Source organism: Rhopilema esculentum, chromosome 10 (genome assembly GCF_057945365.1).
Source record: "Rhopilema esculentum isolate cy_ngs chromosome 10, ASM5794536v1, whole genome shotgun sequence".
In the NCBI taxonomy this organism is placed as follows: Eukaryota; Metazoa; Cnidaria; class Scyphozoa; order Rhizostomeae; family Rhizostomatidae; genus Rhopilema; species Rhopilema esculentum.
Window position 1 is genome coordinate 6,892,083 of NC_142824.1, and position 25,071 is coordinate 6,917,153.

The following is a 25,071-nucleotide window of genomic DNA, read 5'->3' on the forward strand; positions in this document are numbered from 1 at the left end:
TAAAATTGCCTTTCTCTTGGCCGTCTATTTCTTCGTTTTTATTTTTGTTTGATAAAAATAAGTAGTGAAAGTGTGTTATGCAACTTGATGATAAACTGAAGAATAGTTGAAATCCATATATCACTGAAAACAATCATTCATTTAAACAGTCATTCAAATCAAGCACTTATTCGCCCCCAAATCAATCAATCAATCAATCAATCAATCAATCAATCAATCAATCAATCAATCAATCAATCAATCAATCAATCAATCACTAAAGTCAATCAATCAATCAATCAATCAATCAGTCAATCAATTAATCAATCAATCAATCACTAAAGTCAATCAATCATTATACAAATAGACATTTTCAAACCATAGTCCATGTTCAAACTCATCAGTTACATCAATTAACCGCTAGCCATTTCATCATCAAAAGTAATTCAAATCAAAACATCTCATTGAAAGTCAGTAATAATTTATTGGTCGAAATATGTCGCAATAGTTGTTGTTGAATTCTCTAAAATATGTACTGATGTAAAGAGGAAAAAAATTAAACACCTACTTTTGATACCTTAATGCAAATCGGGTTCGAATGTTTCGAAATTATTCAAACAGGGCATTACATGAGTTATAAATAGTTTGTGGTATGTAGAATAATGCAAACAAAATAGGCCAATAATAAACATGCATGCACCAAGGAAATCATCCAAGCTTCTCTGCATGTTTTATATTTTATCACGTAATACCAACTGAAGCATCCCTGACTGACAAGGGCTGACAAGTAATAACAAAATTGGCACTTTCAGGGCACAGAACTAAGCGTAGTCTACCTCTCCTTTGCTCTTTGCTGTTGGTAGATTATGGGTAAAATAGGAGAATGATGATGAAACAGTAATACGGACATACAGACGTCATTTGCAATAGTTTTTCGAGACATAGCCATATTTACTGATTTCGATGAAGCTCCATCACTGCAACCACCGCTGTCGCACCGCTACGACGTCCATTAACTGTTTATATCGCTCTAAAAGCGAGACTATTTTGAGCCAAACTTGAGGCTGTACGCTGCATATTTCTCATTGTTTTAGCTAATCAACGGTATTTATTATTCATGGAAAGGAGCAATATGATTGGTTGAAGTACCATCTGGCGTCTAGGGTACCTCTGCGTATTAATGACCAGTCTCAATTCAACATAACGTAGCTCAATCTTCAAAATTAGCTTCAAAGATCTCACAGCTTCTCGATGCTTCGCAGTGTTATCGCTGTCTTACTTTCCCATGAATTTCGTGATATTTTGAACTTTTACGAAATACAACGTATCGAAGGCAACAAATTCAACCCGAATCAATACTCACCTAAGCATTTTCAAGTTATTACTTTTTTACGTCGTATAAATAATTTTTCTGAAAAATTACAGGGTATCCACTGAATACCTTGAATACCCGGACGCTGCGCCGCAAATTGTGGAGTGATTTGAAAATATTCTCTAAACTTACTAATTTTCCAGTTTTTAATTTACACTCAAAATCAAGCTTTCCACAAGCCTTTTGTGAATTAGCTCAAAATATTCATAGTGCTTAAATGCTTTTAATAATTGAACAAACATCCTAAAATTGACCTGAAGGAGCAAAATGAATTTGTGATGTTTAGTTTTTGCTCATCTGACAGAAAATGATAATTTATTATTAGATAATATGCAGGGGCGCAGTGGGAGTTAACTTTTTGGGTGGGCAAAGCTGAAAATTTTCCGAAAAAAACTATGATTTTTCCGACAAATTTTTTCTCAATACATTCCTTGAAGATTATCCTTGCTGCATATACTGCAACACTTGATACTACAATATCACGAATGGATCTCGAAATCGTTAACGAATGGATCGTTCGTTATACACCTTCAAGTTCAACAATGGCCTTTATTCTAACAAAACTTATCAAATATAAATCGCTATGAACAAAACTGCAACTAGTTATAAATTTACACCCTACAAGTCTTCTCGCTATACTAAACAATGAACTGTCAAGTCAGTGTTTATAGCTGTTTATAGCAAAAAGTTTTTTTGGCAAGTTTTAAATCGCATCATAATTACTTTGCATTTATTTATGCTAAACCTTAAATAGATACAACGCGTCCAAAAGAATAGTTTTCTTTTAACTGAATTTATATAAACTGTTACTCAAGCAGCATCTTTCTCAAAAGAGGTGTGGCAGCATACAAATCGATGATGTCACCATAGTCTATCGACTGTAAAATATCACTTTCGACGTTGATTGTTATCAGAGAGGAAAGGCGGTCTTGTCCCATCGTTGACCGTAGCCGATTTTTTTACAATCCTCAGCTTTGAAAAAGCTCTTTCATAGTTTGTTGAACCTATTGGCAAAGTGAAGAGAACCTTGTAAAGAAGGACCAGCTGTGGAAAGGCACTTTGCAGGTTATACTTATCATCAACTGAAGAACTGAATGGAACTGAAAAGTTTTCTCTTTCTTCTGCAGCCAGGAGAGGGTTGCTCTTTTCTCTAACTTTCCAAAATTTACGGTAATTATTGGCGAAAGAGCTGTACTCATCTCTTAATTTTTCGTCATCCAGGCCGTAATTCTTCGCAACCTTTTTGAATTACACTGCACACAACTGCCTTTCAATTGTTTTTTGAAAACATTCAGGGTTGAGCAAGGCAAAATCTGTCAAAATTGCCTTATGAGACGTAAATATTGTATTCATTGAGCTGATAGCTGTATCCACTATCACAATGATATACGGATTCCCTATTCCCCTCTAATTCATCTATGCAATTTTCCCTTGGCATCTTTTTCTTTCTGCGTATTCGTCGCTCGACAAAATTTTTCTCTTCTAAGTCATGGCGAAAATAATAACTTTTTGCGTCTTCTACAACACCAGCGAATTCATTTCGAAATGAACTGAGTTGAATTTTAACTGTCGGAAATGGGAGTTTATAAAATAACTGAGACCAGAGCGTTAATTTCCTTTACAAATTTCAGCAATGCGATGATTCCGATAAATACTCTAATGAAAATGAGTAAGAAGGGTTGATCATGCCCTATTTTACGAAAGGTTTAAAAAAATATACGACCTTTTGGACAGGATCGATGAAAACCTTACATTTTGTCTAATATTTCAAATTTTCCGACAAACGTTGGATTTTCCGACAATCCGACAAATTTTTTGCCAGGGGGGGCGGCTGCCCCCCCTGCCCCCCCCAGCCACTGCGCCCCTGATAATATGGCTTATTTTCTAGTTGCATTCTTCCGATACACTGATTGAAGTTTTGATACTCTGATGGTTAGGGTGTCGGTTTCGACAACACTTTTAAAGAATGGCACTTTTTCGCTTATAAGCAGCAAGTGATATTTTTGATAAGATAATACAGAAATTCAAATTCAAAAGTTTTACAGCAAGTATATTTGCTTACAATAATTCTGGCAAGCTTTTTCTTTCATTTCATGTGTTCCTGAGTTAACATGCTTATTCTTATAGACATCAATGAATGTGCCAGCAGCCCGTGTCAAAATGGAGGCACTTGCGTTGACGGTGTCAACGGATATACATGCAAATGCGTTGAAGGATACGGAGATCCACTTTGCAAAACTGGTAAAATTGCCTTTCTCTTGGCCGTCTATTTTTTCGTTTTTATTTTCGTTTGATAAAAATGAGTAGTGAAAGTGTGTTATGCAACTTGATAATAAACTGAAGAATAGTTGAAATCCATATATCACTGAAAACAATCATTCAGTCATTTAAATCAAGCACTTAATCTCCCCAAATCAATCAATCAATCAGTCATCACACTCAGTGGCTGACCCTTCCTAAAATTCTGGCAAATAAGGTCCCATCTTTGCAGAAAAAGGGCACCATTTTAGGAATATGAGGCCTTATGATGTCCTATTACGAATAATTTACATCATGGATTAAATCAAAACTGAGGTTGAATATAGCGTCATTTCATGTGGTTGTAAAAAGTATTGGGTCAAAGTTGAAAAAGTATCACTTGGAAAGTTTTGGAAGGTTAATAGGGATTTGAAACTTTTAATATGATGGAATTTTCTGGAATTTTTCATAGACCCAGGTTCAGTTCACATGCACAGCATTAGTTGCAGAGTTCACTTAAATTTATGCCTACGGCGAGGGTCTAAGCTAGCAATAAAGTAAGGAGCTGTGATTCAGTAGTTAACTTTAAAACAACTTCCGGCGTTAACTATTTATTTTACTCAAGCCATGGCATTAAGATGATGGAATACAAATGATACTTCAATTCAACGGGGGCTGCTGCATCTTCTTAAAGATTCTTCTACCGAATTTTTCTTGCGATTGACTGTTTAGTGTATAACACGAACGGGTAATAGACAGGGTATATGCTCTAACAATCTAACAAACCTGCTAACCTTTGTTTTCTCAACAGATCCCGTTAAACTAAGCTCTAAACTTGAAAATTTCGATTTGTTCCTATTCAGAAAATCCTTTGTTATCACGTGATTGGTGACGTCATTTCTGGTAAAATTTCAGTGTTTAAATGGTTACTCGTCATTAAACTCGACATTAAAACTTACATAAAATAAAAGTTCTCAAAGAGCTCTTTCGATTGATATATACATATTAACTATTTACTTAAGTCAGCATTTTTGTAATCACGTGACCTTTAAAGTTTCCAGTGTTTAAATGGCCATAGACGATGAAATGCAATATCTCAAAAATTGCTGATGTCAGCATTTCTGCTATCACGTGATTTAGAAAAACATTTTCCACTATTCACAGTAAATGGTTACTATGATGATGATTAGAGGAAATCGGAGTTATTTCATGAGGGGAGCTTGTCCTTTAATTGATTCGCCTTTAGTTGATATTTGTTTCCGATTCGTTAGATCTCTTGCCACGTGCTTCTTCAAGTTATTACTGTTATCCATTCAACAAGAATAGCGCGCAATGCTGTGGAGTCTTGGTCCTATGGTTTTTGGTTTAGAATACCAGGGTAAGGTCTGCGGTTTACTGGCATTTCTGTTCCCTTGGTTGATGTAGGGGTATTTATGGGCTCAACAAAGCGTACGGTAAACTTTGCTTGGTAAAGCATTAGTACCAGAGTGCTGTTCGCTTTTTCTAAAAACAACAAAAAACTAACCCAATAAGCCTTTTTGTTTTCTAATTGCTTTAGTCTCTTTTTCCAGTATCATGGAAACTCCGTATACCTTTGGACATATTTTATGCTATTTATGCTTGAATGCTTTTAGGTAGGACTGGTGCATCGGCTTAAAGTGGGCAAAAGGTACTTTTGCTGTCCATTCCCTCCATAATAGCATTTATATTCTTGGCTTTTGTTTAACTAGCATAGTAACCCCTTCGTGTTAGGGTTGCACCGATGAATCTACTTGTTCGCTCTACAACTTGCATTGCAACCTTTGCCCCGAGATAGAAACGTGATCTTCATTAGATATGAAGTCACTTTCTCAACACTGTTGCTTCTGCTTCCATTGGTAGGTAGGGACACAGGAGCTTTAGGGCACTTCAATCAAACTCTTTGTTTACAAATGGAAATAAAACATAGAACTGAGAAAAATGGCAATAAAATATAGAACTGAGCAGATATAGATTATTAAGATTGTAAAAAATTCTAAAATTTACAAAACATATTATCTACTTACGTTTCGCTATCTTTAGCTATCTCAGCTATATCTATTTTTTCTGTTCTGTATTTTGTATATTAAGAAGAAGTAAATTTTTACATCTCTTTTCAATCATTATTCACTTAAGACAAGAATTAAAACTGGACCGAAATTAATATTTCTGCTGGAGATTCACTTGAAGGGGCTGATAGATAAATATTAGCGTGCATCTGGAAGTATTATCTGTACAACCCATGTGAATTTTCGTGCCCAGCAAAATTATTTCTTGCTAGAATTGTCAACTTTCGGATAATCCCTCAAGGGTTCCATCAGACTGCCTTGAGGCAATCAGGAGCAGTTCCTGAACAGAACCATGCGAGAGGACCCAGTAGCACTATGGGAAATCTTAAAGAGGTCCCCTGCGGGTAAAGCGAGCAGAAAATTTCAGCGACCACGCCTTTTAGATAAGCTCAAGTAGATTTCAGAATATTTCTTGTAGTCACTTTCTTGCAATTGGCTAAAGCGTGTCGCTATCCTTTAGGCATGCATTTGTTAAGATTTGATTGATGCCATTCATTACTTTGTGGGGCCCCCTAGACCTTGGAATACTAAGGCAATTTGGTCTCTAGACAACGAAATTTACCAATGTCGAAATCCTCTTCTTTGATTTGTCAGGTTTGACGAGGACATTCCATTTTAACTTCGATGCACATACAGGTGCGCCCGGCCCCTTCGATGCAAATCCATTGCAGACAGAGACGGGCAAAGGGAAGGGAGGTCCTTGCAGGGTAAGACAGAATCGGAAAATTTAAGGAAAAATTTGTTTTATTCAGGTGTTAACGGACACGTTTTCAAAATGTTGAGAGCTCCTTTGAACATTTGTGAAAAGTGGGATGATGGCACGTGCCCCCAATGGCCATCAGCTACTGCATCTCTTTTCGGTCTCTGGATGCTTATAAGATACATTAGAAAAGGAACAGATCTCTCCTGGTACATGCCTGTATTGCAACGCCAAGTGCATTGCGAGTGGGACTACACTATTTTTCTTAGTTTCTGACAAGTTGTGGCTGCTTCTTTTGTATGGCCTCACAATCTCATTTTTTCCTTGCTTGAAATCTGTCACGTATTTTGAGAAAAAAGAACATTGATGGAGAAAACAAGATTATTTTTAGGAATATTTGTAATTTTTACTTCATGAATGTTTAAGAGAGCAATTGTCTAAAGAACAATTTTTTGGGGGTGAAGTGATTAAAAAATGCTGGCATCAGCATAAACTGAATATATCAATCAATAGAGCTCTTTGAAATATTGCATTTCATTCAAGTTTCATCGTCATATATCGAATAACGACCAAGTTATGACCATTTAAACGCTTGAAACTTTCAAGGTCACGTGATTACAAAAATGCCGACAAAATAGTAAATATGTGTATATCAATCAAAAGAACTCTTTGAGATCTTTCATCCTATGTAAGTTTAAATGTCATTTGACGAATAACCATCGTGTTATGACCATTTAAACACAGAAATTATACCAAAATGACGTCACCGATCATTTGACAACAAAGGATTTTCTGAAAAGGTACAAATCGAAATTGTCAAGTTTAGATCTTAGTTTAGCGGGATCTGTTGAGAAAACAACGGTTAGCATGTTTGTTAGATTCTTAGAGCATATGCCCTGTCTATAAAGGTATTGCTTCATGGAAGGAAAAATTGACATAAAATGATGTCAAGAAAATGACAAGAATCAAACAAATTGCACATAGTGGGCGAATAAACTTTGAGTTGCAAGTGGTTCTCAGAAAAGAAGTCAAAGTTGTTGCAAAAAGTCAAAAAGAGGACAGGACTGGTCACTGGTTTCTTTGAATGCAAAGGAAAGAAATGTAACTTTTGGTAGTATTTGATTGAAATGCTAAAGTTTTGTAAAAAATATCGTATATAAGCACGTATTAAGTCTGAAATACAGAAAGCAAACCAATTTAGGGGATGATTACCAAAAATTCAAGGGAACCTTCCTGTTATGATTTAGCTATGATCTTCTTAGGATTAAGATATGAAATTTTCGTACAGCTGTATAGAAAACGAATTTGATGAAAAAATCTACAATCTGGCCCCAACTGTTAACAGAAAATATCTGATAATTGTAATCAGAAAGCTAAATCTTCATTTTGAAGCAGTTACCCCGCAATTGGGTACAACAAGCTCGGTCCTACAAATTAACAAACCATTATTTTGAGTTAAAGTTTTTTCTGCTTTTCTCAAATTTTGGCTTGATTTGTCGCTAAAAAAGTCTTTTCTATTTTGGGTTTTTGATAGAAATTTGGACAATCCAATAAGCGTTCAATGTATTCCTCATGGGAACCACACTTTGTGCAAGAAAAATTCAGTATACTATCCTTTGTAGTTTGATATAAGGTCTGCCAACATTGTATTAGGGATGAAGATTCCTCACACCTCAGTCATCCTTTCATTTTAAACTTACTATCCTTTATGAATCTGAGGTTAGTTCTCTTATTATTCTAATTTTGTCTTCTACAAGAAGGTAACTTGCGCAAAATTACTGAAAACAAAATCAGACCGAATTTTCATTATGTAATGTTAAATTTCATTTATAGTACTCTGCACCCATTTGTAATCAACAGCGCAACTTTGCTATTCCAGCTACATATGTTATCTTGCTCAGAAATTGAACGATTTTGATGAAGTGTTCACTTGACCACGCCCCAATTTCCAGACTGCACCCACCTGGGCTCCTCTCAGTTCTTCATGGCCGGTTAATAATTCTGACCCAGTCCGCCCCTGATCACATTTTATTAAGTCATTCAATCAATCAATCTCTACATTACAATCATTTACTAAGTCACTTCAATCAGCCACTTAATCCCCAAATCAATCAATCATTGCAATCGACCACAACGATCGATCAATCGCTCAAGATATTTGAGCTCAGTGCTTTTTAGCTAAAATAAAAAACATGTATATTTTACAAAAAATAAGTGCACCCTTAAGTTCAACTTAATTTTTATAGTTTGCAATCCCGTTAACTTAAACGTTTATAAGCATAAAGCAGAAAAAGACGGAGAAGATAAAGGAAAAGAGAATTCACAGATATTAAAGCGATTCAAAATTCTTCTCTCGCTATTCCGGGCGCTTGAACTTTTTTGTGCCCATTCCCGTTTAAGGTTTATTCCATTTTCTTTTAGTGTTTTCAGCTCTAGATTACACTGGCTGCTACATAGATACATTTACCAGAGCACTTCCATATGCAAAACAGCTAGACATTTCGGTAGGGCACCTTACAGTCAACTGCATTCAGGCTTGTTTCGCATCCAATCAGGCATACGCAGGGCTACAAAACCATAAGGAATGTTTTTGTGGATCATCATACAACATCTACGGGAAAGGTGACGAAAGCACTTGTTCGTCAATATGCCGAGATAGCACTGGAATGTATTGTGGTGGAACCTGGAGAAACTCTGTTTACAAAACAGGTATGATTGACAATACTCCAAATGCTTTTTTCCAAAATATGTTTTGGACAAGATATTTTTTGACGTTTAAGTACGACGTATTATTATTGCCAAACTCTCTGTATTTCAACCTTAAAGTTTGAAGGTTTGTGTTTTTTTATAAAGTTGATCAGAGGACTTTTCAGTGGTATTTGTTTTGTCTGGTAAGCTTTCCTTGTTTTGTGTTTGCAACTTATCCTTATTTGTCTTTGTTGCTTTTTGCGGCCATTTGTTTGTCTTACGATTCATAAAGCCAGCAACTGGGATTTTCTACTTTATTTCTATTTTTTAAATTTTTAATTTGTCTTTGGTGACAATAGCAAGCCATTTTACAATAAATTGTGGTACAAATAGGCCGTTTTAAAAACTTTATATGTTAGAAATGTTAAGGTTTTCTATAAAAAATATTCTGTTGAAAAATATGTAAGATATGTAACTATAAAAAATGTATGTTGAAAAATATGTTCGATTGAACCAAAAAATAAATAGCCAAATCTCAAAAGCAATCTTAAACGAGAAAGTACAAGAAAATTAATAACAATCATGAGGTATTATCGATAAACGGGCTTTTTCTCTCATGCAGGCTACAGTTCACGTAAATGACGATGAAGTTAGATGAAAATGATGCGAACATTCTGAGGAAAAGTTTTGAAAAGTGAAGAGCGTTGTCAAATTGGGGGTTTGAAATGCAATATGAGTTTTTGTAAGGCTTTGACTTTTCAATAGCCTGCAGAGTGGACTACACCAACCATTGACCAGTTAAACTCTTGGTCAGGGTTGTATTTAAGTTTGGCCTAATTTTGCTTAATTCCTTGCAGAGTTGACAGAACATTGCACTGTGAAAGTTCAGTATTGTAAATTAAGAATCAGCACGAAAAAAATTATCTGAAAGATTTATTGTCAGTTATGTTATTAACGAAATGTTTTCGTTTTACCTTGTTTTGGTTTCCTTTGAAGTAAACTTTTTACTTTGAAAACGCAATCATTATCAATTCATATACAGTTTCTTGTACAGAGAACGGCTTTATATGAACACGAGCCTCAAAATTGGTCCAAATCAAAAATGAAATTTAGGAACAAGCTGAGGCTGAGATACCATGAAATTTATTTATTTAAGATAAATCCTTCTGACAGGGTATCTTTTGCTAATGACAAAAAGAAATAACTGCACGATATATCATTGATATGTTTATGATATGATATAGCACCTAAAGCAAACATCTTTACTCCCTTTATCCATCGCCATTGTGATTTTCTCATATCTAACTTTAAGTCCGTCCTACATTTGTCCTCCAGAAATCGAAACTTTTGTGAGCAACGACCCAATCCCCTTTCTTGAATACATTTTAAATCTGCTGCTGCTCAAACTGTGCATTCTCACCAGAAGCAAATTCATGAAAATGCAGCAGGTACAAGAAGAGCGTTTTGGAATAAAACACCATTGAATCGTGTGGCGCAATGGTTTGGATTTTAATGTCCCGCTTGCTTTTCTAAACTACATTGTGCTTGCTATATCGATCGAAAATTCCTCTGTTAATCAGCATTCTAAGACTGGTGTTTGTGCTAAATTGAATATTTTAGCTTCTATTTAACTAATGAAGAATTAATAACGAACTACCTCGAAGTCTTGATTGGCGACGGCAGGGCGTCTTTTCTTGCTCTGATCAATGAATCTCAAAAGACGAATATCATCTTTTCGTGATTTAACCAAGACGTAAACATGACAAAAATTACGTAAGTATCTTATGTTATTGGAAGTTAGTTAATAAATTAAATTATCCTGCAACTTCTTCGACACGTCTTGAACCCTTAGCCTGAAATCTTGTTCGGTGCGTCTAGAGCCCTAGTACAGTATACCGTTTTCCGTCCATACCGTGGTGTGGAAGTCCACCTTAGCTTTGTTGAATATAATTCTGTCTAGAAATACTTTATTTGTCTACTCTAAAACGAACGAAGTTGGTTATATTTAAAAAAAGCCAGATATATAGATAAGAGGGTTTACAGATGTCGTCCAGATGCAAGTTTCTTTTCTTTTTGAATATACACATGCAAAAGTTAATGAAGAGTTCCCTTGCCTCTAGACGAGAAAAAATTTACCAGAGAGCTTCGATCAAACAAAGCCAAAACACTAATGTACCAAAAGAAACAACCGTAACCTTCCAGGATAATGCAGCAAGACTCTTTGCCAGAAAACATAAGGAGCTGTAGTGTATGTAGTAAATTTGTATCATCATCGAAAAACTATTTAAGAATAAAATTGCAGCGTTTTCAATAAATTGAATAAACCGTTTTTAATTGTACGATGCATTAAGATAGTTCAGGAAAATGTTTTTCCTTTTATTTTAACGTATTTAATAGACACTTTTGTAACATCTTTTCAGGACAATATTTCTTAAACTAAGGACAATATTTTACTTATTGTTTAACAAAGAATAGCCATGTTATGTGGATCTGTCAACATCCGTTATTAAAACTGTTATTATTATTATTATTATAATTATTATTATTATTATTATTATTCTTTTTATTATTATTATTCTTTTTATTGTCTCTTCCTCACGCCCTTTTGATGTTAGGCGGCTTTTTCTGACAGCGGATTGAATCCCTCAATCTTAGGTGTCCAGCGTCCTTCTTATTACTTTTGCTGTCCTAAGTATGCAAGTCTTCTGTTATAAAGACTTAAACTTTCTCAACTAAAGTCCCTCATCAAATTTCTTCAAATTTTTGCTTAGTGTACCAAGAGCTCCGATGTCATTATTATTATTAATATTATTTTTATTATTATTATTATTACTATTATAATTATCATCATTATTTTTATTACTACTTTTATTATTATTATTATAGAACATTACTGTTTATTGTGTTTCTAGGCTGACAGTGTTGTTTTACTTGCCATTACTTGCACAGTCGACGATACTCCGTCTCCCTTGTCAAACCTTTGCCGAATTCACAGTGTTCCACATGGACAAAGCTCTTAAAGGCCACGTAATCAAAACGGAACGCGATGTGGACGACATTGGATGCACGAGGAAGTGCGTGGAGCACCACAAATGTCGATCATACAACTTAAACGTGCAGACCAAAGAGTGCCAGCTCAACGAAAGGCGACATGGAGAAAACGGTACGCAGTTGGTCGATGCTCCTGGTTGGTTGTACAAATCGACTGATTACAGCAAAAAGTTGGTGAGCTCACTGTCTGTTGCTATCTCTATGAATTTATGTTTGATGAAAACAGTCTCTTGGCGTCTAGCTAACCCTTTCCTTTTAAAAAGAATTTCTTGATTCTATTAAGAGACCACTCGAATTTCCTTAACGGTGGCTTTTCATTAAACAGAATTCGTCGATAATAGATACTTGAGATAAGTATTTGTTGATAAAGAACCTGAAAAGGGATGAAATCAAGCGCCATCTTTTATATTTCGTCCAGTGCCACAGCTGCCATTGATGTTTTCGCACTTCTCAAATCTTTTGTTTGTGTGGTAATTATTGTCAAATAATCTTTCTTTCCTTCATCAAATTTGTTCAAAGAGGCATATAAGCGTGCAACCTGTAATACGGAGAAAAGAAGAAAAATTGTCTTTGCTTTAACTCGTATCAATCAGAGGAAAAAATTATCCTAAAGTTAGTTCTCAAGAAAAATTTTATTGAGCTGTTTGGTAACCTGATATACTGTTTGTTTTGAATAGATTGGTGCGACATGCCGAGCTCTTAACCCATGTCCTTCTCACATCCTATGCAGAGATAAATGCACAAGCCCGTTTTATGAATGCGTTTATTGCGATGCGAATCACCGTGGGCTACACTGTGACATTCCACTTGGTATGTTTCTTATGATTTGAGCAATCTCTCTTACAAATTTCTATTATTGCTGTTTCCTTTGCTTTGTATGAAAAAAATCATACTTAGTTTAAGAGCATTTTTATCATTCATATTTTTCAATGACATAATTGCAATGTAACCTTCTTTTGAAGATAAAAACGACTGCGAGAAGAACCCTTGTCAGAATGGCAAGTGTGTGGATGAACATGCCAGTTATTTTTGCATTTGTGATCCAGGGTTTACGGGAAGGAATTGTGAATCAGGTATGCTTTTGGTCGAGAATCTGACTTTGACTTCATTTTACATTAATAATTGAATAAGTTGAAGATTAATTAGCGGACATGTGACATTTATTTCATGGCGGCTATACGGCTCTATTTATTATTTCACGATGTCTCTAAAGCAATTTCTATCTACGATATTCACAGACATAAATGAGTGTGAGAGCCTTCCTTGTTTTAATGGAGGAACATGCAGAAACGACGTGAACAGATTTCAGTGTAACTGTCTTGCTGGATATTCAGGAATTCATTGCGAAGAAGGTAAGGAAACGAATAATTCGTAGCTTTTCCCTTGCTTCAGAGTCAGGCACGACGTGTTTGTCGTCAGTGATAATGTTTTGAAAGTTGATGTTAACTTTGGAATATGATGTAAACGCAACGAAAGACATAGCAGTCTTTAAATTTAGGTTGTTATTTAGCTACATATTTTTGCTATTCATTTTTGTAAAATCACCTTGCTAATGATGGAGTGAAGCAGAGTTTAAAACAGATCTGAGTATTAAATTAAGTTGCTACTTTTAGTTTTATTTTACTCTTGTCTACGTTTACTTACTATGATAAATTTAAGAGAAATGATTTTTCTCTTTTAAGAAGTGCTGTACAATTTTTAAGAAATGCAAAATTGTATTTGGCATACAGCGAGTTCGCATTTGCTTCACAAATATCTTCACTCAACTTTAATTTCTTCATTTCATGTGTTGCTAGTAAACATGCTTCTATCTTTAGATATCAACGAATGTGCTAGTACTCCCTGCCAAAATGGAGCCACTTGCATTGATAGAGTCAACGAATATACCTGCAACTGTTTATCAGGCTACACAGGAAAAAGGTGCCAAACTGGTAACGGTTCTTTTGTAAAGTTATTACTTTGTCTGTAGACGAAATAATTCATTATCAGCTCAATTGCAAGGACCTTGAAAGCCTTCATGTCAATTTACACAAATGGAACCATTTTTGTGACAACAGCTTTCATTTGAAATGTTCAAAGTTTGGTGGGTTCCAGTTAAAATGATGTATATGCTATTATGATGTATAATTGTTCTTTGAAAGCATATCAAGAAATTCTTAACATCTTTTGCCAAAAGCTGTCATTTTGGCCTAAATTCAAAAATAAATTTGACATTTTCCATTCCTTGAACTTTGAAGCGGAAGTGGTGCCCTCTCTAAAGCATAATTGCAATATTATATTGGAAACAGCCTGCCTATTAAAAATCTATCATATCCTTGCAGAGATCTTTGAAGTTTATTATTTCTGGCATAAACCGCGTCGATATATCTAAATTTTAGATGTTAATGAATGTGCCAGCAGCCCATGCCGAAATGGAGCCACTTGTATTGATGAAGTCAACAGATACTCTTGTAACTGTGTACCAGGCTACACAGGACAACAATGCCAGACTGGTAAGATAACATACGTTCTTTTTTGCAGAATATGTTACTTTGAAAATTATGGATGTTCCATTCTTAAAGCTCTGTTTTTTTAGCAGTAGTTAAACCACACAATTCATACCATTAACGTATAAGCTGCTACTATTAATGACACATCATATTTAGGGTCTCGGTTGCAATTGGGGAAGGCAGCAAATCCCTCTACTAAAAGAGTTTATTTCCTTTTAAATTATCTATCACACATAGTTTTTTGCATTTGAAAATCTATCGTGTTTCAATGGAAACTGTCTCATTTGTTTTGCTAAATGTATACACAGGCACAGTATTATGCAACGCCGGGTTGTGGTCCTGTAACCTTTGCGATGTTTAATGGTACCGATGGAGCAATCTAGATATGAAAAAAAATTTTAAATATACCCCTTAAAAATAAATTGACAATCCATTTGATATTATTTAGAAAGCAAGTTACAGCATAACAAAACAAACATTTTATTTTGAAGCAGGTTGTGGTGCATTTTTTAAATTAGAATGGTTCTTTTATTGCGAACAGCAAATAACACGGAGCATGCTATTTCCGTGTCTGCAAGTTAATTTTTGCACTCTAAATAAAACCAACAAACTTTGTTTCTAACATTGCATACATAAGCCCTTTAAGTATCAGCCTTGCTGTAATTATTTTACTGACACACTGCTGGAAAACCGCTTTTTTTCTAGAAATAAAAAAATTGTCGAAAAAAATTAGCGATAAATTTTCTTTATGGTTTCTGCTTGTAGCTAACATTGCAAGAAAATTATCAGCTTAAACAGAAAAATGCAATAAAGCAAGTTGTTTTTTTTTGCCTAGTTATAATCTTGTCCCTATGTATCACCGCAAATTTAACAGTTAAGAGTTTCTGTTTATAGCAAGAACAAATGAAAAATTTCACAACAGAAAGCTCAGTTTCACTTCACAAACATTTCCACTCAACTTCAATTTTTTCAATTCATGTATTGCTAGTAAACATGCTTTGATATTTAGATATAAACGAATGTGCCAGTACTTCCTGCCAAAATGGAGCCACGTGCATTGATGGAGTCAACATATATTCTTGTTACTGTGTACCAGGATACACAGGATTACAATAGTTCTTTTCTGCAAAATATTTTACTTTGAAGATTACGAATGTTTCAATCTAAAAGACATTTTATTGCAAAAAACAGGTTACTCCTTTTTGTGTAAGTTTAATATCTGATTACCAGATTTCTGTAGATTATTTGAATAATCCTTTGATTTATTCAGAAATTGACTGAGTTGAAATGTTATGCTTTTAGAAATCAACGAATGTGCCAGTACCCCATGTCAAAATGGAGCCACGTGTGTCGATAGAATCAACAAATATTCTTGCAGCTGTTTACCAGGCTACATGGGACAAGAATGCCAGACTGGTAAAATGTCTCTTCGCATGCGCTCGCAATTTCCACTATGTCTCTCTTCCCAAAATTGGATTTTTTCCGTTTTGCACAAAATAGACTTGCACCCTGCCCAACTGCAAAGTATTGCACTTTGAATATCTGGAACTTTCCGGTTTTTTAGTCTTTTGTCTGTTTGAATAATTATCAACCTACACAAAACGTATCACGATCGCGAGAACCGCCTTCATTGAATTTAATCATTTTTTCAGGATGTAGTTGACAAAAGCAGCCCACATTATTCAAAATAAAATCAGTTGATTTCGTGTTTGATCTTCAACTGAAACGTTTTTTGTTGTTGGTACTTTTGCAGCACATTGGAACGAATGTTAACAGTTCAGTCATTAACTTCAATGAAATCTTATTTACAACAGACATTTATGAATGTGCCAGCAGTCCGTGCCAAAATGGAGGGACTTGCGTTGATAGAATCAACGGATATACATGCACCTGTGTCGCAGGCTACTCCGGACAACATTGTCAGACTGGTAAAGTGTCTCTTCTACAAATAGTCCTTTTCCCTTATATTTCGACCGATTTTACTGGTCGTATATTTAAAAAACATTCTACTTTGAACATCAAGGTTTCAGACTTGAAGCCCTTTATCTGCTTAACAGAAGTCGAATCTCACAAGTTGCAAAGTAATATTTAGAACAGCTTTTATTTGTTAATATTAATCCCAAATTATAATATTGATGTGGTTGATATTAGCAGGTAATGGTAACACAATCGTTATGTTTGAAAGTCTATCTCAGAAAGCGAGTCTTACAGTGGTTTTCTAGATCTGATGATAAAATTGATAAAAGTGACTTTTGGTAATATTTACAGGAGAGTTCTAGCATCTATTGTCAAAGTGATCCATTTTGTGCAGAGCTACAGTTGACTATATTATATTTTTAGATATTAATGAATGTGCAAGCAACCCATGTCATGTTGGATCCACTTGCATTAATGGTGTCAACAGGTTTACTTGCAGATGTGATAATGGCAAAATAGGTCTACTCTGTGACACTGGTAAGATTGCATTTTTCTTTGCCGTATATTCTTTTAGTTCTGTTTGATAAAAATGAGGACTGCAAGTATGTTATGCAACTTAATGATAACTGACGAATAGATATAAAGGCATAAATCAATCCATTTATCATTACAAACAATCATTCAATCACATAAATCAGTCATTTAATCATCCCAAATCAATTAATCGATCGTTGAACCAGTCTTTTAATCGATCGGCGAAACAGTCAATCACTCAAGACATTCTCAATTGACAATCTTCTTTTCTTACAAGCTTATTGGCAAAAATCGGAAAAAAACGATAATTGGAAACTGAAAGAAAAAAGAGTTCACAGATATTAAAGCGATTCAAAATTCATATCATTCCCGTTTGAGGTTTATTCTATTCTTTTTCTTGACCTCAGCTCTAGATTACGTCGGCTGCTACAAAGATAGTGGAACGAGGGCACTCCCGCATGTGAGAGGGCTAGAAGTTTCCGCAGGGCATCTTACAGCTAACTGCATAAGGGCTTGTTTCGCATCTAATCAACCATATGCTGGGTTGCAGTACCATAGCCAATGTTTTTGTGGATCATCATATAATATCTACAGGAAAGATGACGAAAGCACTTGCTCGACAAAATGCCGAGATAGCACTGGAATGTATTGTGGTGGAAGCTGGAGAAACTCTGTTTACAGAACAGGTATGATCATAATACATACAAAAGCTTACTACTTGTAAAATATATTTTTTACAAAATATTTCGTAGTAATCACCAAAAGAACTTAATAGACCATTTTAAAGCTATACAGGTATGACTGAACCAAAGGGCATATAGTCAAAACTCAGATTTTAGAAGAAATCTCAAAAAAGTAAGTACAAGGAAATTGATCAAAATTATTTAACAGATCGTTCAGCTGGCTTTTTTTCTCATACAGGCTACATTTCACGTAAAAGACGATGAATTTGGACTTAAAAGATGCAAACATTCTGAAGAAAAGGTTGAAAAGTACGGAACATTGTCAAGTTGGGTGGTTTGAAAACATTGTCATGACCACTGACCATTAAAACTCTTGGTCAGAGTTGTATTTAAGTTTAGCTTAATTTTGCTTACTTCAAAGTTTAGCATTGTAAATTAAAAATTAGCGCGAAAAAAAAATCTGAAAATTTATTGTCAGTTATATTATTGATTAAAAGTTTTCGTTTGGGAAATGTCATTTGCTAATTTTTTGGCTTCCTTGGAGGTGAATATTCCCAAAGAATTTACGCAATATTAATCTTGCCTTAAATAAGTTTATTGAAAAATTAAGAACAGCCAACCTGCACCTTCATTTTCTGGTTCTTTGAAACTAACAGAATGTACCCAGGAAGCTTTATATGGGATGTATTTATTGATTGATGGATTAATTGATTGTAGTGCAGTGATTGAAGTGATTGTAGTGACTGATTGGCTGATGGATCGTTGAAAGGTTACTGTTACATCAAAGAGTATGTTGGTGCTTGGCCATAAAAAGCACAGAAAAGCGGAAACATGGAATGCTAAATTACTCTTTCTCTGTCAGCGCTTAAGGCTAGAAAAATCCAGGTTTGCTACTGAAACAGATTGTATTCTAGTTTGAATCATATTTGCGATTGAACTGAGATTTCAGAAAAAATCTCAGAAAAAACTGAACGAAAGAAATTATGAGATATTATTTTCAAGTTCATTTAACGAGCCTTTACTCTCGTGCAGGCTACAGTTTACGCACACGGCGAGAAATCTGGAGTTTAATGATACATACACTCTGTGGCAAAATGTCGAAAAGTGAAGAACGTAGTAAAGTTTTGATTCTGGAATGGCTCGCAGAGTGGAACAAACCGGCTACAGAAAAATCAACGCTGAAATGAGCCGGAGTTCTAGCATTTTTTTGCTTCATGTATTTCAATTTACCCTAATTCCATAATCTCTGACATAAATATTGCTCTGTAAAAATGTGAAAAATTGGAATGCCATTAAACTGTTAATGATTTCGTTTAGGAAGACCATTCGCTGAACCTCTTACGGCAACAATTTTCAGCTACAGATAAAAGGACCTGTTAAGCAAATTTAGATAAAATCTTGAAATAACTTGAAATAAAATTTTGTAACTTTAATTGCCTAATCGAGCCATGAATCCTTGTGCAAGTGATTTCTTAGGCCAGAATTCTATAGACAAAATATTTACGATGCTTTAGCGAAAAGCTGTTGGTGCTTTTATTAGTGAAACATTCAAAACAACTCTGAGATACATTCATGCACGCAACGTTTTCGGTCAGTCGCTACTACCCATCCTTCTCGCAGACTCATGTTTTTTAGTTTCTGTTCTTTTTGAGCCGTGTACCTGGTTCTCTGTAAACTTATTATCAAAGCCTGTTTGGAAAATGTAGCTGGGTGAGAGTGTGCATAAACGACCAAGCTCTCCTGGTTGTCTCACCTGGAAGTTCTGATTACCCTCCTCCCTGGGTGTCTCACCTAGCATCTCTAGCGACTTTGAAACAATTGGTGCAAAACAATTGTGAATAGCAACAAGGTTGTTATGAGTTTTTCACATCCCCCGTGGTAACGCTATTGTACTGTAATTTTGTAGCAGTGTATTGTTATTCTTTATGAGCATAGAAGAAAACTGTGTCAAAGGGACTCTTCGAAACGCAAAAAATGTCATTCTAAGGTTCGTTTTTAAATGTTTGGCGGTACAGAATCTGAAAATGGCTTTGAAAAAAGCAAACATTCTATAACATAACTGCTATTTCCTCCGACACTCCTCAGGACAGAAAACGTCAGAATAAGATACCCAGTTGTGGGTATAAACCCAGTAATCTAAAGAAAAGAATTTGTAAAGCCTCCTCGAATAAGCTGCCATCCTGGTAGTAAAAATTCCCCCACCATCGACTTAGTCGTTGCTTTTGGCTTTGCAAAGAGACCACCGACGACAATGGACATATCAATATTTTGGTTTAAGATATCTTTTTGCGCTTGGATTTATAACTTTATCAAGGTAAAGAATTATCAAGTGAACTTGCAAATAAACTGCCTTGAAGATTTTGAAAAAAACAACAAAACAAACTATCTACATGGCAGCTTGGAAATTATTATTATAAGCACCTCTCTTTGCATAAGCCGCCCTTGCATAAGTTCCCACCTAAAACTTCCTTAATTGATTAGCTTCCGGTCGCCAATTGTGTATTTGCGGTAAGTGCAGTCTGCGTTCCCGTAAACGTCTAAGACATTAAACACGCACCATTTCTTCATACTTTCGGTGTGGTCAATGGAAAGACGATGATGCTATACTGTGTAGGCAAAAATGGTTTACCAAATGTCTACGGCTGGTATAATATGTGGATCTGTCTCCATGCAAAAGTCTATCCAAAATCCTATGCTGAATGCTACACCCGGTTAAAGATAATTCAAGAGCCTGTGGTTGCAAGAGCTTTATCAGACCTCTATCAGAACTGCATCTTTGTATCATGAGTATTGCATCAAAGGTCTTCAACAAGATTACCCTAAGCACCTAAAGCAAACATCTTTACTCCCTTTAACCATTGCCATTGTGATTTTCTCATCTAACTTTAAGTCCGTCCTTCATTTGTCCTCCAGAAATCGAAACTTTTGTGAGCAACGACCCAATCCCCTTTCTTAAATACATTTTAAATCTGCTGCTGCTCAAACTGTGCATTCTCACCAGAAGCAAATTCATGAAAATGCAGCAGGTACAAGAAGAGCGTTTTGGAATAAAACACCATTGAATCGTGTGGCGCAATGGTTTGGATTTTAATGTCCCGCTTGCTTTTCTAAACTACATTGTGCTTGCTATATCGATCGAAAATTCATCTGTTAATCAGCATTCTAAGACTGGTGTTTGTGCTAAATTGAATATTTTAGCTTCTATTTAACTAATGAAGAATTGATAACGAACTACCTCGAAGTCTTGATTGGCGACGGAAGGGCGTCTTTTCTTGCTCTGATCAATGAATCTCAAAAGACGAATATCATCTTTTCGTGATTTAACCAAGACGTAAACATGACAAAAATTACGTAAGTATCTTATGTTATTGGAAGTTAGTTAATAAATTACATTATCCTGCAACTTCTTCGACACGTCTTGAACCCTTAGCCTGAAATCTTGTTCGGTGCGTCTAGAGCCCTAGTACAGTATACCGTTTTCCGTCCATACCGTGGTGTGGAAGTCCACCTTAGCTTTGTTGAATATAATTCTGTCTAGAAATACTTTATTTGTCTACTCTAAAACGAACGAAGTTGGTTATATTTAAAAAAAGCCAGATATATAGATAAGAGGGTTTACAGATGTCGTCCAGATGCAAGTTTCTTTTCTTTTTGAATATACAAATGCAAAAGTTAATGAAGAGTTCCCTTGCCTCTAGACGAGAAAAAATTTACCAGAGAGCTTCGATCAAACAAAGCCAAAACACTAATGTACCAAAAGAAACAACCGTAACCTTCCAGGATAATGCAGCAAGACTCTTTGCCAGAAAACATAAGGAACTGTAGTGTATGTAGTAAATTTGTATCATCATCGAAAAACTATTTAAGAATAAAATTGCAGCGTTTTCAATAAATTGAATAAACCGTTTTTAATTGTACGATGCATTAAGATAGTTCAGGAAAATGTTTTTCCTTTTATTTTAACGTATTTAATAGACACTTTTGTAACATCTTTTCAGGACAATATTTCTTAAACTAAGGACAATATTTTACTTATTGTTTAACAAAGAATAGCCATGTTATGTGGATCTGTCAACATCCGTTATTAAAACTGTTATTATTATTATTATTATTATTATTATTATTATTATTATTATTATTATTATTCTTTTTATTGTCTCTTCCTCACGCCCTTTTGATGTTAGGCGGCTTTTTCTGACAGCGGATTGAATCCCTCAATCTTAGGTGTCCAGCGTCCTTCTTATTACTTTTGCTGTCCTAAGTATGCAAGTCCTCTGTTATAAAGACTTAAACTTTCTCAACTAAGGTCCCTCATCAAATTTCTTCAAATTTTTGCTTAGTGTACCAAGAGCTCCGATGTCATTATTATTATTAATATTATTTTTATTATTATTATGGGTGACAGAGAATCTAGACAATGTTGTTTCAAGCTTTGTTAGACAATGGCTCGAGCTGCCAATAAGTGCTTCACTAAGTAGCCTCGTCATTCCAAAATCGAAGTTTGGCATCAATCTCATTCTTCCATCTACCAAGTTCTTACAATGCCAAACAGTTATCCGCAACTCTTTAAGACTGTCCCCAAACCAAGAGATTCGCTCTTTATGGAAAGACTCTAGCACTGGTACAAACATCCAATATGACGTTTATCGCAACACCAAACAAGTTCTCAAATCCATCCAAAGTGAACACGAAAACCGCATTGAAAACGTTCTTACATCTCAAGGATTTATTATCTCGTGCATCTTAAAATTTGCTTCTAAGGGAACTAATCAACTTTGGTCTAGTGTCCAGCAAAAGTTACCAAAAAACATTTACAACTTTACCATCAAATACCTAAACAACACTCTTGCCACTAGGAAAAACCTCTGCAAATGGTCAATTACTCAGTCATCTGCCTGCTCTTTCTGTCTCCAATCAGAATCATTACAGCACATAGTCTCTAGCTGCAAGAATTATCTTGAACATGGTAGGTATACCTGGAGACATGATTCTGTACTTCTATATTTGGCTAAAATCCTTTCAACACCTAGAAACAGCTCACTTTACGCCGACCTGCTTTCATTTCTATCACCTTCTTTAATCACAGGCGACTCCTATCGACCAGATCTTGTCTTCGTAACTGAAGATCGAATCCTTTACATGCTAGAGCTTACTGTTGGGTTCGAAAGCAACATCGACGAAAACAGTACTCGAAAAGCTAGGAAATATAGCGATCCTATCAAGGAACTGAGCCCTGCCTATAAACGTGTTACCTTTGTTAACCTTTCTATGAGTGCCCTTGGCATTCTTGGAAGCTCATCTACCTCTCTCTCTGACATGCTACACCAACTGAATTTTGACTCAAATCAAACTAAATCCATCTTGATGAAACTCATGAACATTTCTATCCGCTGCACCTACTATATCTTCTGTCGTCGAAACAAACCATGGCTAAGCCCCGAACTAATTGACTTTTAAATATTGTAATGCAGATAAGCCAATTATATGATGCCTGTAAAAGCGAGTCGTATAATTGTAAATTTAAAATGTATTCAATGAAAATGAGATGTTTAAAAATTATTACTATTATAATTATCATCATTATTTTTATTACTACTTTTATTATTATTATTATAGAACATTACTGTTTATTGTGTTTCTAGGCTGACAGTGTTGTTTTACTTGCCATTACTTGCACAGTCGACGATACTCCGTCTCCCTTGTCAAACCTTTGCCGAATTCACAGTGTTCCACATGGGCAAAGCTCTTAAAGGCCACGTAATCAAAACGGAACGCGATGTGGACGACATTGGATGCACGAGGAAGTGCGTGGAGCACCACAAATGTCGATCATACAACTTAAACGTGCAGACCAAAGAGTGCCAGCTCAACGAAAGGAGACATGGAGAAAACGGTACGCAGTTGGTCGATGCTCCTGGTTGGTTGTACAAATCGACTGATTACAGCAAAAAGTTGGTGAGCTCACTGTCTGTTGCTATCTCTATGAATTTATGTTTGATGAAAACAGTCTCTTGGCGTCTAGCTAACCCTTTCCTTTTAAAAAGAATTTCTTGATTCTATTAAGAGACCACTCGAATTTCCTTAACGGTGGCTTTTCATTAAACAGAATTCGTCGATAATAGATACTTGAGATAAGTATTTGTTGATAAAGAACCTGAAAAGGGATGAAATCAAGCGCCATCTTTTATATTTCGTCCAGTGCCACAGCTGCCATTGATGTTTTCGCACTTCTCAAATCTTTTGTTTGTGTGGTAATTATTGTCAAATAATCTTTCTTTCCTTCATCAAATTTGTTCAAAGAGGCATATAAGCGTGCAACCTGTAATACGGAGAAAAGAAGAAAAATTGTCTTTGCTTTAACTCGTATCAATCAGAGGAAAAAATTATCCTAAAGTTAGTTCTCAAGAAAAATTTTATTGAGCTGTTTGGTAACCTGATATACTGTTTGTTTTGAATAGATTGGTGCGACATGCCGAGCTCTTAACCCATGTCCTTCTCACATCCTATGCAGAGATAAATGCACAAGCCCGTTTTATGAATGCGTTTATTGCGATGCGAATCACCGTGGGCTACACTGTGACATTTCACTTGGTATGTTTCTTATGATTTGAGCAATCTCTCTTACAAATTTCTATTATTGCTGTTTCCTTTGCTTTGTATGAAAGAAATCATACTTAGTTTAAGAGCATTTTTATCATTCATATTTTTCAATGACATAATTGCAATGTAACCTTCTTTTGAAGATAAAAACGACTGCGAGAAGAACCCTTGTGAGAATGGCAAGTGTGTGGATGAACATGCCAGTTATTTTTGCATTTGTGATCCAGGGTTTACGGGAAGGAATTGTGAATCAGGTATGCTTTTGGTCGAGAATCTGACTTTGACTTCATTTTACATTAATAATTGAATAAGTTGAGGATTAATTAGCGGACATGTGACATTTATTTCATGGCGGCTCTACGGCTCTATTTATTATTTCACGATGTCTCTAAAGCAATTTCTATCTACGATATTCACAGACATAAATGAGTGTGAGAGCCTTCCTTGTTTTAATGGAGGAACATGCAGAAACGACGTGAACAGATTTCAGTGTAACTGTCTTGCTGGATATTCAGGAACTCATTGCGAAGAAGGTAAGCAAACGAATAATTTAAAGCTTTTCCCTTGCTTCAGAGTCAGGCACGATTTATAATGTTTTGAAAGTTGATGTTAACTTTGGAATATGATGTAAACGCAACGAAAGACATTGCAGTCTTTAAATTTAGGTTGTTAGTTAGCTAAATATTTTTGCTATTCATTTTTGTAAAATCACCTTGCTAATGATGGAGTGAAG

General features: G+C 35.3%; 1 protein-coding gene across 1 annotated transcript in view; it reads left to right on the forward strand.

Annotated features, from left to right (window-relative positions):
- LOC135687731 (uncharacterized) overlaps positions 1-25,071 on the forward strand; it is a 57,431-nt gene that overhangs the window by 26,633 nt on the left and 5,727 nt on the right. Inside the window, exons 25-43 of the mRNA XM_089110860.1 lie at positions 3,479-3,592; positions 8,798-9,085; positions 9,922-9,952; positions 11,977-12,289; positions 12,793-12,925; positions 13,078-13,188; positions 13,354-13,467; positions 13,933-14,046; positions 14,494-14,607; positions 15,907-16,020; positions 16,419-16,532; positions 16,945-17,058; positions 17,463-17,776; positions 17,977-18,064; positions 22,825-22,897; positions 23,381-23,693; positions 24,197-24,329; positions 24,482-24,592; positions 24,758-24,871. Of these exons, the coding sequence (XP_088966986.1) occupies positions 3,479-3,592; positions 8,798-9,085; positions 9,922-9,952; positions 11,977-12,289; positions 12,793-12,925; positions 13,078-13,188; positions 13,354-13,467; positions 13,933-14,046; positions 14,494-14,607; positions 15,907-16,020; positions 16,419-16,532; positions 16,945-17,058; positions 17,463-17,776; positions 17,977-18,064; positions 22,825-22,897; positions 23,381-23,693; positions 24,197-24,329; positions 24,482-24,592; positions 24,758-24,871 (2,820 nt within the window). The remainder of the gene's footprint in view (positions 1-3,478; positions 3,593-8,797; positions 9,086-9,921; positions 9,953-11,976; positions 12,290-12,792; positions 12,926-13,077; positions 13,189-13,353; positions 13,468-13,932; positions 14,047-14,493; positions 14,608-15,906; positions 16,021-16,418; positions 16,533-16,944; positions 17,059-17,462; positions 17,777-17,976; positions 18,065-22,824; positions 22,898-23,380; positions 23,694-24,196; positions 24,330-24,481; positions 24,593-24,757; positions 24,872-25,071) is intronic.